We start from the raw sequence: 12,416 nt of genomic DNA on the forward strand, positions 1-12,416 counted from the left end.
GTTACGAGAAAGGTCCCCACACCTGTTTGTCTCCCATGTTTTTCGCTTTAACGATAGTCCTTGAATGTCGCAAACCAGGCGGAGGTGAGGGTATCGTGGCTTTTGTTAAAATCGACCAGCGGCGGCACATAAGGCCTAAAGTTCCAACAAAGATGCTAGCCGGAGTACTTCAAGCTAATAAAATGCTAAAAAAAAAACACAAACATAAATACGTTTAAAATTTTATGGGTAAACTAAAAGCGATAACAGTGCAACAAAAACGCCGTAAAAATAATAAAATACTTTCCATTTACAAGCAAAACGAACACTAGCTAGCAAAGCCTTCCGCTGTCCGGCACCTCCATCTGCAAGACGGACGACAAATCCGTCTCGCGGACAAACCGACCAATCAGGTGGCTGCTTTTCAAAGGAACCGGCACCGCCACCAATAGGAAGCGTCTACATTTATCAGTCTGTACATTGGTGTCAACGCAAGATGGCGGCAATCCACTCAAGCGCCATAATTCAGGGACCACAGCCTAATAATAAAGACCTGTCCGCAGCTTCACAAGATATTTCGCTAATAAACAGAAAAATATCTTTATTTCCTCGTCATGGACTTTCTATGTTGTGCCCTTTCGAGCACACAGTAATAGTTTACATCGACATAAGTGGGTGTGGTATTGTATAAAACTGCTCCAACCAAGTAGGAACATACTCACCAACAATTACGATAGTTTGGGACCGTAAAGAGTCTCACCTGAGCTGAACGCGGTTTGCCGAGGGGAATGTTTCCATGAGTCACAAACACCTTCACATGTGGAGTCAAATCTGTCCCTTTTCCTTTCAGATTTTGTCTTCGACTCAAATCTATTGCTTCGATTTTAAAACCCCTTCACAAATATGCAGATGACACATTTCCGAAAGTTCGTTGGCCCTCACGTAAATCAGTTACAACTGTACTCTGCAATACATGCAAAATGTACACGTCAAAAACATTTAAATCATAACTGATCTATAATCGGGGCATGCACATTTACTTTTTAAAAATATTGCACAGATTTGTCATGACAGTTAGTAGATGAAAGGAATCCTCAGTCCGGGGGAGTAAAGCCGGTGTTAGGCGTTCTCCAAGTGGATGAAGATTTCAAACGAAGACTCTTCTGCCTGCTTCATGCTTTCTCTGAACAGCTGTGCGTGCTGCCATGACGTCTCCCCTTCACCACCACTGAGTTTTGCTACCACGCTGAACTCCGACACGCCGGACAGACTCGGGAACGACTGCATCTTCCCATCTGGGAGTTCAAGCATGGGAGGAAATTAAGAGGGATCACGCTGAACATTCAGATTATTTACATACACACATACCTCCAGAGAACTCTGTCATAGTCTGGCCTGCCTGCAGGTGCCAGCAGACTTTTCCGGAGTGAAAGGTCTGGCTGTGGACCATGACTGACACCAACTTTATCTTCAGGCCAACTTGACCCAAGTCAAACTTCCAGCTGATCATTCCCACGGAGGAGTTTTCTGTTCGAGCGATGTACACCTGTAGAAAGAAACAAAAGTCTGGTCTGCTCCAGAATTTTAACAACTTATTCTTAAAGCCTACATTTCCTTATAATAAAGTCTTCTTGACAACAAAACTACTGCACTTTTCTTTAATAAGTAATTTCAGTAGTGCATTTACTGGAATATGAAAAAGAAAGATTGCTTTCTTTAAAAATAAACTCATTCTTATCTTAAATTTTATTTTATTTTTCACTTTATATGATTTTTAAGTAAATAAGGGATGAATACGTGGTGATTTTAGAAATAAAATGAAAGTGATGTGGAGGCACAGCGGGTCGCGCTGTTGCCTCACAGCAACTTTCGCTCATGAATGTCTTTCTTTCTGGAACTGCAATAAACCGGCAACTCTTCTAGGATATGGAGATCTCTGTGTAGGAGATGAATTAATCTTTGAAAAGAAAAAAAAAAGCCTAGAAATTTATTGTAACAATATGAAACATACCATCTGCCAGTCACTCTCCACCTTTCTGAAGACCGACTCCTTTGCCCACACACACTTATCCCAGCCCTGAACGAGCTCAGAGTTGTTGGACACTCGACAGTACTGGTCTTTGGAGGCGCTGTAGCTCACGTGTAGTAACCGGTCAGTCCTCTCCTTCTCAGTAGGAGTGAACACGTAACCTTCAGTCTGCTGAGAAATGCAAAGTGTTAGTTTATATATATATATATATATATATATATATATATATATATATATATATATATATATATATATATATACACAAACACACACACACAGACACAGTTATGCTCAAAACTGTGTATTTGTCCTGAAGAACCAAGTGAAACGGGTCATTCAAGACACTATTCTGATGAAGAGCGTTTTTTTAATAAAGAAATGGATAAAAGAGGGGAAAAAGTGCAGAAAAATTTTAGGCTGTTGAATTAAAATGATATCAAACACTTTAAAATGGCCAAAACCAGAAAGACGAGGCAGAAAAAGAAAAATAACTTCTGGAATGGATCAGAGAATAACCAAACTGACAAAAGCTCAGCCAATGATCAGCTCCAGGAGGATCCAAGAAGATTTAGCGTGCCTGTGAGTCCTGTCACAATCAGACGACGTCTGTGTGAAGCCAATCTACCAACAGAAAGCCCCCCGCAAAGTCACATTGTTAAAAAAAAGTCATGTGCTGAAGCAGTTACTCTACCTGTGTGGAGGACCCTGTAGAAGGTGTGCTTGTCTCCCCCCGTGCTAACCGCCATGCCAGAGAGCCAGAGTTGCGTCCACCCAGCTCTCCAGGTTTTGGTTTCTTGGGGGAAATAAACTCCACCAGCTCAACAAGCAACCTTTCCATCAGCACCTTCTTCCTACCCGGACTCAGGGACTGCTGCCTCTTTGGTGTAGGAACAGACAGGAAGTGCTTTACTGTACTGATACAGCACAAATTTAGTCTGCTTGAAGTTTAAAGATTTAAACTCACTGAGGCATTGAGTCCATTGATGGTGTGCAGCAGCCAGGCCTCCTGGACTCGGGTTCTTCTTGATAAAACCTCTGGATGCTTACAGGAATACCTCCATGTGACATCAACCACCTGCATCACATTTAAAAACAATCTGAACTGTTTGTTGAAGGCAGAAGAGAAGTAACAAGTTCACAGCACAAAGTTCTTTGGTGATTGGCTCTCATAACTAAAACTGGAACAGACAACAGGGCCGACCACTTAGCCCATGTTCCTCTGCTCCAAATTAGCATTGAACCAAATCCAGTATTTTCTGTAAAATTTGGCAAATTGTTCAACAAAACTCTAAATAAAAAATAAATAAAAAACCTAACAGCAAAAAAAAGCCTGAATGTGCCATCTATCCACGCAGTATTTATGTAATTGTAATACTGATCAATCAACCAAATGAAACAATAATATATACTAACCTGAATTATTAGCCAGGACCTAAAGATATTCATTTTTTTCCTACATTTACTGCTCTATGTCTTAAGAAAAAAAAAATTTCATTAATAAAAAATAAGTCACCAAATGAGGAAGCTGTTCAAAAAGCTGAAAAAACCTCATCTGCTCACTGCTCTACAATGAAATATGACAGTAGTGTTTCACGTCTGTTCGTCTGACCTGGTCTTTGGAGAAAGCCAGAATATAAGCCAGTTTCTTCCCCCAGCCGATCTCGTACAGGAGAGGCTTATCACACACGTTCTCACACGAGTCGCAGTGCAGCCAGCGCCGCTGAGACGCCGAGTAGACCTCCGTCCACACGTGGTCTGAAACAAGACCACAAATCCTTTCACATACACTTTTATTTGCTTTCCGTTCTACACACTGTTCTCATGTCAGCCCAATAGCTACATAACCGGTCCTCTTAACCTTAACAATGATCTATCTTACACAAACTAAGGTTATGGAACATTTTAGGATCCACTGCTCTGTATGGATATCATGTATGTCTCATTCTACCAAGTTCCATGGAAATCATTTTTGCATTAGAGGGAATTTAAATTGAAGCCCAAACCACTCACAAAATGTAATTTACAGTAGTAATCCTGTTGACAAGACACAATCTAACTACTGTATTTTCTGCACTGTAAGGTGCACTGGATTATAAGGCACATTTTTAATGAATTGTTTATTTTATCATTTATTTATAAGGCGCATATAATTAAAAAAAATTAAAATAGATTTTAAAAAATAGTGGCTGTAGTTGCGCTATCCATTCACTAGCCAGAGCTGGCTGCTAATTTACTGTCAAATGTGACGCTGTTTTACTCCTAGAACTGACTTTAACGTCGGTGTCTCACCACCGTGAATCTCACCGCACGTCGCTGCAGACAGAATACACAAGCCTGAATGCGCGCCCCTGCCCCCCCGTAACGTGTTGTTTCAGGTATCTACTACATTTGTAAATCAATTGCAGTACAGTAGACACCTTTGTCTAGCAGTGACTGCTCTTGAAATTTCAGAAAAGGCTAGAAGTTCAGCTCTGAGGGTCTTTATTCACCTTTCTGCCAGTTTCTCCGTGTGTTTCCACAGACTAATAGAATGGACTGTCACTAGATTCCAGATGACAGCACAATGGCTTTTTTTAGACCAGTTAAGTTTAAAGTGGGTTATTTCCGACGCCAAATAGTTAGGAAATACTGAGATCAGTCAGTCAGTCAAACGTTATTAATAGAATCGTTGGAAATTCCCTGTTTTACTACGGAGTCGTAGCCAGGTACCACTGCTCTCCCCAGGCTGCTCTGCAGTCAGGCAGCAGGTCAGTGAGAGCGGCACTTCGGTGACGCCCCTTGACGACCGTTGTTAGGGGGCGTAGGCCCGAGTGCCTTCTGAGGGGGCCCCCTGGTGGCCGAGTGCGGCATGACTGGCAGCCAGACTGCCGGCTTTTTTTTCAGCGATCTTGTTTTTAACCAACACTAATTTTAATATTAATCCATATACAGTGATACCTCTGTACTCGACCGCCTCTATACTCGACCAAATCGGTGCTCGACCAAAAAATTCGAGTAGAAAATGTATCGGACCACGAACAGATTTTCGGTACTCGACTGGCCGAGTCGACCCGAACACGCTCCTCGGCCAGCGGGTAAGCGTCCGTTCGACTCAGACCGCCAGCGGAGTAACACGTACGCAAATTACGTACGCAAAGACGTACGGAAATTATAGCAAAATATGAAAGTGGTGTACGAGTGTCCGACCTCGCGTCGCAGTACGAAATGGCAAAGTCAACCATTTCCACTATCTTGAAGCAGAAGCAACTGACAATGGACAGGTTCCTTCTTAAAGAAAAGAGGAAGGCTACTGCCCAGCCAGATTCACCTCCACGGAAGAGAGAGAGAAGGGAGAAAACCCCTGGAGGCGCGTTACCTAGCGTCATCATGGAGGGGATTCCCCTTCCATGATGACGCTAGTGCCATCAACCACTCTCCGAAACCTAAGTAAATTATACAAAATGGTTTATAATGCTTTATCTTTATCATGTACCGCTTGTGCACATTTACGTGTTCATTGTTGTTTAGATACACGTTCTTATAATATTTCCATTATTTCTTATGGGAAAATTGGTTTCGGTGGTCAAACAAATCGGTGCTCAACCACCACCTCAGAACGGATTATGGTCGAGTACAGAGGTATTACTGTACAAGGTGCATCGGATTATAAGGTGCACTACGGGACTATGAGAAAATTATATTTATTTATTCAGTTTATTTTTCTTCTTTCCACACGTTATTCCAACATATTTCACTTTCATCAGTGTTGGAACATCCGAAAAGAAAAAAAAAGGGTTGACGGGTAGAAGCCATTGGCTTGTAAGGTTCCCGTCCCCTATAGGCTTTTAGGTGCGCCTTATAGTGCAGAAAATACTGTAATAGACACAGATGAGAGTAAAATCTCCTTATTTGGAGATTAGAAAAAAAGTGTGTGTGTGTGTGTGTGTGTGTGTGTGTGTGTGTGTGTGTGTGTGTGTGTGTGTGTGTGTGTGTGTGTGTGTGTGTGTGGTGGCTGTGTGAATGATGGTAAATAAAAGTGCACTGAAAGAAACAGTTTGCACTGAAGCTGACAGATAAGAGGAAATTTAAATATTAGTCTTGCATCCTCAAACAAATGACGATGAGGTAATTCTATCGTTCTTCCGTTCTCTACAAAGAGGTGCTGATGAGCTGCTGACAGATGATAATATGTTCTAACACCAGCTAACAGCAGCTTGTCAAGCTAAGTCTCAGGTAGGAATAACACAGCTTGAGTTGGTCTCTGAAGATTTAATCTCCTACATTCTGAATCGGCTTCATCTTGCTGTGGATCTTTGGTCTGAACTGAAATGTTCCTTCGTACCTGTGCTGTCCCAAACGTATCTGGCCTCAAGGCCCACGGCTCTGCAGCACAGCGTGAAACAGTTCGCCCACTCCCCACAACGCCCTCTCCTGGTTTCAAGAAGCTTCTCAGGATTGTTGTACCTGTTGTTGAAAACACACAGAAAATTCAGTCCTACATTCTCCATGTGTTCTGTGGTTACATTCATCTATACTCTACATCAGGGGGGTCAAACTCATTTTCACCGAGGACCACAGCAGCATCACGGCTGTCCTCACAGGGCCAGATGTATCTAATAAATGTAACTAAATGTAACTCAATGTAATGTAAAATAAATGTAACTACTCCTTAATGTTAAATAACTCAAAATAAATAATTTGTTCTTTATTTATTCAAGTTACAAACATTACAGTTACGCAGAAAAAATTGTTTCTCTGTTCTAACATAAATCCTTTTAATTTGTCAGGTTATTAAACCCACAGAACTCCATCAATCAAGGATCAAACTACCAATGAATAAAGAAAAATAACATCAGACACAAGTCAGGACATTAACTTTGTTCACAACATTTTTGTCAGAATTTAATGGGCTTAATTACTGCATTGTGGGAAATGTAGTTTTGCTCAAAGCACACTTTTGACCTGTTTATTTTTAAACACTCTGACCTTTATGCTCTCGCAGGCCACATAAAATGATGTGGAGGGCAACATTTGGCCCCCGGGCCTTGAGTTTGACACATGTGATCTATGTGAATTTTCAGGAAGATATTTCCCCACATGTAAAATGAGAAACAGCAATTCAACAATGAAATCCATAGGCAGGATAAAATGTAAAATCTTCTCGTTCTTAATAAAAATGTAAATTGTAGTTTTTAGACGAACCCTAGCCTGAAGTCTGTCCTTGCAGAAGAAAAACACACCCGAATATCACACCGACACAAACCAACCTGGGGAATCTTGTAGAGTGCTGGCAGCTCTGACAGAAGTGGTTTTCCACTCTCTGGGCTCCCCAGCGCAGGTCGTCTGTGGTCGGACTCAAGGAGCCGGTGTTCTGAGTCGAACCCCCACAGCAGCTGCAGGGCAGACAGTCCACCCAGGAAAAGAAGTCTTGTTTGAACCACCTGAGCAACTCCAGCACCAGGAAGTCCTCGATACCAAGTTTGGACTCTGCAAACAGAGGACAGAATCAGTCCAACTCCAAGGTTTAAAGTAACGCCTACACATTGTGAATAATGGTGACAGGACTTCACCTGCATCGCCCTTCATTGTCTCAACCAGCTTCTGTTGAGCAAGATCAAGCAGATTCTGCTGAGGGATGAAGGATTTGGTTTTCTGCTGCAGTTCCAGGTTCTCATACATCATGACATGATGGAAGTTTGACTGGAGGGTCGCAAAGAAGCTCATACTACTCTCCTGACAGAAGGAAGACAAAGCATCCAGATTACATGAATACCAAAATTATGAATGCTTTTTGTTTAACACTCATACATTTCTTGTTTAAAATTAAAGTCTAAGTGAGTTATTACTCATGTATGTCATAATAATACCTTACTTATATTTCTATTGTTTCGAGCGTAGACAAAGCTAGACTGCTACTTCTGATGAAAGTAGCAAATTTTAAAATCACTTCAAATCTGCCCTTGCTTTACAGAAGTTATATTCATCCCCATGCCCACTTGTTTGTAGGTTAACTGGTTCGCGCTGGGATTTCCACAATAATCCATTTAAAGAAATCATTGAAGTTTGGTGTGGACAAAGGGCGCTCTCCTTGACCTTTTGAACATATCGAAAACTTTGCACCATTACTCATAAACCAGCGGAACAATGTAGCAGCAAGACATTAATCCGTTCAATAATGATTTGTGACATTTTAAGAAGGGGTAAGCACATCTTTACCAAGGATGATGGATGTGCTGGCTCTGATGTTGCTGGCTGACTGGAGGCAGCAGCGGAGCTCCCTGGTGCTGAAGCTGTGTCCCCAGAGGCCTGCGCAGCCGGTGGGACAGGCTGTCGTCCATTGAGCCTGAGATACCTCTGCGCTGCTATGGATTCCCTGATGATCTTCAGCTGCTCTACCGACGCAGACTTGGGGAAAACCAGGTGGGTCTCAGCCTGACAAGAGGTGAAAGATGTTTCAGCCATACTCAGAGGTAGACCACGTCTGGCTTTAACACATTACACCAGTTATTACCTCCTCAAAACCCATCTCAAAGAGGCATTCCACTGCACCTTTTATGGGCAGCAGCTTCCTGGAGAAGGTAGGATTGCCTAGGCGGATTGATCTGTACTTTTCCTCATTTGGATACCTGTTGAGACGTGACATTCAGAGGAGGCAGAGTTTCAATGATTTCGGAAAAATCTGTTTGTTCCCCTGTGGTGGAATAAACGTGTCTGTGTGCACAAATCAATGATCTCCGTGTTCCAGAGGGAGACGAGAAAAAACTGCTGTCGTTGAGAGATTTGTTTTCTTTCTTTTACACGACTGAGCTTTTATTATAACACTTTATTATGCGTATTTGAAGCAAAATTTAGCGTACAAATTTTAAGAATTTGAAGCTGCTAATTGTTTATCACACATATGTCAAATCAACAACACCTTGAGCAGTTACACAGAATTCAATATTAAGTAATTTAGTTTTAAAGAATGTCGCACATCTGCGTTAGTTTGAACAGGTTAGCTAACACTGCTAATGACACCGTGTTCCGAGCACGGTTTAGCTCATGTTAACGTTATGCTAGCAGTTAAGAAACACTGTCGATATATTTCGTTAAATTCATAGTCTTGCCTTAAAATGTTGTCCGCGTATGTGAGTAACAACTTGGTGGCGTCTAAAAAGTCTTCATTACAATTTTCACACAATATGGTTACAGCCGGGGTCATGGCCATGCTAATTCCGTAACCACAATACAGTATAGCCTTTCCGCTGACTGTAAGAGATCTATTGCTAAAGAGGACCTCGGGTCCTGGATGGAGCTGACCTGCAAACTGCCTGAATATTTGCGGAGATATTAGAAGAATTGCAACACGTTTTTCAAGATATTAATTTTATCCAATAGTGTTATTATATTCTTTTTCTGTGTGTTAAACAAAATTTTTATTAATATGTATTAATTAATCAGATTACGTTTAACATAGATACAGGCACAATTAAAGACGCCGTTTGACGTCTGTATCGTCAATTAAATGAGCCAAAAGTTCGTTTTGACATTTCACACTTGGTGTCTTCTTATATTAAGACGGGAGTCACTAAACCTCAAAATCTCGATTATGTCAAAATAGATAGTGATTGTAACATGTCTGCTTTATCAATTTCCCGTTGGACTAAAGTCTACCTGGGACCACAGAGCTTGAGGAACCTTCTTCTAAGACGCGCCTGTCTCAGCCAGGACTCCAGACACCACAGCGATGGAAGGAGTAGGAAGAGGGTTGTTGTTTCCGGTGTGGGGCTGGTGTGTCCTCTGGGCACAGGGCTGGATTTACCCTGGACCCGCCTGATTAAAGGCCTCAGTGGAGTCATTGCCCTCGACTCACAGGAGTACCAGACTCTTCCTTGCAGGGTGGCAGCGCTGGTGCCCAGAGGTGGTGAGCAGGGCCAGTTTAAAGAGGAGCGGTTTGCCTCCCGCGGGGAGGTCAGCAGCATGTCAGCAGCATCAGTGATGGCCCTGGGGGCTGCTCAGCTGGCTTTGGAGGACTCAGGGTGGTACCCCAAAACCTTAGAGGATCAGCTGACGACTGGAGTGGCTGTGGGCATGGGCATGGTGCCACTGGAGGAAATTGCACGCACCTCTGCTACCTTCTCTGCCAGGGGCTACAATAAGGTCAGTCCCTTCTTTGTGCCTCGTATCCTCATCAACATGGCAGCCGGACACATTAGTATCAAACATAAGCTGAAGGGTCCCAACCACGCCGTGTCCACCGCCTGCACCACCGGAGCGCATGCCATAGGTGATGCAGCCAGGTTCATCGCCAATGGGGATGCGGTTGCTATGGTTTCAGGAGGAACTGAGTCCTGTGTGAGCCCCTTGTCCATTGCTGGTTTTGCCAGGGCGCGCGCCCTCGCTACCCGGTGGAATAACAATCCCACTCAGGCATCGAGACCCTTCCACCCTGACAGAGAAGGGTTTGTGATGGGTGAAGGCGCCGCGGTGCTCCTCCTGGAAGAGCTGGACCATGCATTGGAAAGAAAAGCCAGGATCTATGCAGAAGTCTTGGGCTATGGGCTCTCAGGGGACGCCAACCACATCACGTCACCAAGTCCAGATGGAGATGGAGCGTTCAGGTGATTGACAGATGTATAATTCATTCCTTTATATAGTTCATCTCCAGGATCTATTAAACTGGCTACACATATTACTTAATCGGGTCACAAAAGGGCCGTCTCATAAAAGTATTTTAAAAAAATGTAATACAGAATTATTTTTTTTCTTTCAATGCATCAGATCTTTTCCATCGCTTCAGACCTATCCATAGATATGAAGTTTATTATATATGTTTTTATTATTATATACAGTATGTTTACATGGAATTTGCCATTAAAATCCTGTTTTTCTTCCAATGGGAAAAACAAAAAATATGGAATATTTCCAAAAGTTAGTGCACAGTTTAATACTTCTGATTAACATATTACAACTATTGGATGAACAGAAAAACATGTTTTTTCTGGTGTGTAAACACAGACAGTGGGTCTGTGTCTGGGTTGTGGGGTCATTGTGGGGGCAGTGTCTTGCTGCAGACAATGAAGATCATGTTTCATTATAACATGTCAGCATTATTGTGTGTAGTAATATATACCATATACATATATATAATATATATATGCTTTTAGTATATGAAAAATATGTGATTATAATGGGAGTCAATTGGACCATTTTTGACCCTATCAGGTATTGTGTGTACACAGTGAAAATCTGCTATTGTATACACTTCCAATGACAGGCATTAAGGAATTTAGAAAATAAAGATGAAAGAAAATTACTGGCAGAATTTCATATATTTAGCCTTTTAACTGACTGATTTATTGGGAGAGAAACACATAAAAGCAACAAAAATATCAGTTACGGCCCAAACAGTTCCCAAGGGTGACATTGTTTTGTTTTGTAGATTCTTAATGTTTTCTCAATTTTTTTTCTCAGTCACACTTTTATCATCATATCACTCATAAAAGCAGGCAGCCCAAACCCATAATAAAATCAAGCTTGTCTGACTCTTGTCTTTACAGATGCATGTCTGCAGCCCTCAGAGATGCTAACGTCTCCCCAGTGGACGTGACATACATAAATGCTCACGCCACATCCACTCCTTTAGGTGATGCAGCTGAAAATGCTGCCATTAAGAGACTTTTCCAGAAGAACCTTGAGAACTTGGCTGTCTCCTCCACCAAAGGAGCCACCGGACATCTGCTAGGGGCCGCCGGGTCTCTGGAGGCAGCATTCACTGCTTTGGCTTGCTATTATGGCATTCTGCCCCCAACCCTCAACCTGGACCGCACTGATCCGGAGTTTGACCTGAATTATGTTCCCCATGTCGCTCAGCAGTGGCAAACTCCTGGACGCCGGATCGCCCTCACAAACTCATTTGGATTTGGTGGCACCAACGCGTCGCTGTGTCTTGCCAGCATGTGATGAGCAAACCTCTGTTAGTTTCACTTATGTTACATCAGCAATTTTATTTTTCATTTTGGGTAATAATATGTATTAAATATGGTCTATTTGATAAAATTATCGATATAAACACAAAACTGTTGTGTAGCTCTTTACTTTAATGACAGAATATTGCCTCCATCCAATTAATATGCAAAATATAGGAATGTTATTGGTTCTACAACTTGTAGGTTTGTGTTTCCATTTTCTGTGGAATTTATGGGATGGTTAATAAATACAGAAAGTGACATTTAACATAAACTCCCAGAATGCCTCAGCAACCTTCTTTCTATCAGTAGTTTCTATCTTCGACCCTCCAGGTGTCTGCTCGTGGTTTTGATGGACCTGGGAAAAACTTCTGTGACACACCAAGCTGCTGCCTTGTCCAGGTCTCTTATAAAAGAGATTTAGAATTTCAATGGGACTTTCTGGTAAAAAAGAAAAGAAAAAAAAGAATAAACTTCTGGAA

The 12,416-nt window shown here is 42.1% G+C and overlaps 3 protein-coding genes across 5 annotated transcripts in view; 1 reads left to right on the forward strand and 2 right to left on the reverse strand.

The window, feature by feature from the left end:
- Positions 1-1,099, reverse strand: part of top2b (DNA topoisomerase II beta) — a 30,128-nt gene extending 29,029 nt beyond the window's left edge. For all 3 annotated transcript variants that reach the window (XM_068332694.1, XM_068332693.1, XM_068332695.1), the window contains exon 1: positions 23-1,099. In XM_068332694.1, coding sequence (XP_068188795.1) covers positions 23-130 — 108 coding nt within the window. In that variant the 5' untranslated portion in view covers positions 131-1,099. The remainder of the gene's footprint in view (positions 1-22) is intronic.
- Positions 1,099-9,194, reverse strand: ngly1 (N-glycanase 1). The gene is made up of 12 exons (XM_068333750.1): positions 9,166-9,194; positions 8,499-8,613; positions 8,204-8,419; positions 7,558-7,720; positions 7,255-7,474; positions 6,330-6,451; positions 3,618-3,763; positions 2,973-3,083; positions 2,700-2,885; positions 1,991-2,143; positions 1,348-1,525; positions 1,099-1,274 (listed from the first exon to the last, which is right to left on the reverse strand). The coding sequence occupies exons 1-12, from the start codon at positions 9,192-9,194 to the stop codon at positions 1,099-1,101; spliced, it is 1,815 nt and encodes a 604-aa protein (XP_068189851.1).
- Positions 9,195-9,539: 345 nt separating this feature from the next.
- oxsm (3-oxoacyl-ACP synthase, mitochondrial) lies at positions 9,540-12,076 on the forward strand. Its single transcript, XM_068333547.1, has 2 exons — positions 9,540-10,587; positions 11,527-12,076. Exons 1-2 carry the CDS (start codon positions 9,602-9,604, stop codon positions 11,927-11,929), a joined length of 1,389 nt encoding a protein of 462 aa, XP_068189648.1. The 5' UTR covers positions 9,540-9,601; the 3' UTR covers positions 11,930-12,076.
- The last annotated feature ends 340 nt before the right edge of the window (positions 12,077-12,416 follow it).

This window comes from Antennarius striatus, chromosome 14 (assembly GCF_040054535.1).
Source record: "Antennarius striatus isolate MH-2024 chromosome 14, ASM4005453v1, whole genome shotgun sequence".
Taxonomy (NCBI): domain Eukaryota; kingdom Metazoa; phylum Chordata; class Actinopteri; order Lophiiformes; family Antennariidae; genus Antennarius; species Antennarius striatus.

What these genes read in the sequence shown, in the direction of transcription:
- ngly1 (XM_068333750.1), bottom strand. Translation starts at nt 9,194, where the DNA reads ATGGCCATGACCCCGGCTGTAACCATATT. An exon ending in GACAATGAAGGGCGATGCAG is followed by an intron (nt 7,475 to 7,557) that starts GTGAAGTCCTGT and finishes CTCTGTTTGCAG; the next exon opens with AGTCCAAACTTGGTATCGAG. An exon ending in TATGACAGAGTTCTCTGGAG is followed by an intron (nt 1,275 to 1,347) that starts GTATGTGTGTAT and finishes TTGAACTCCCAG; the next exon opens with ATGGGAAGATGCAGTCGTTC.
- oxsm (XM_068333547.1), top strand. Translation starts at nt 9,602, where the DNA reads ATGTCTGCTTTATCAATTTCCCGTTGGACTAAAGTCTACCTGGGACCA. An exon ending in GATGGAGATGGAGCGTTCAG is followed by an intron (nt 10,588 to 11,526) that starts GTGATTGACAGA and finishes TTGTCTTTACAG; the next exon opens with ATGCATGTCTGCAGCCCTCA.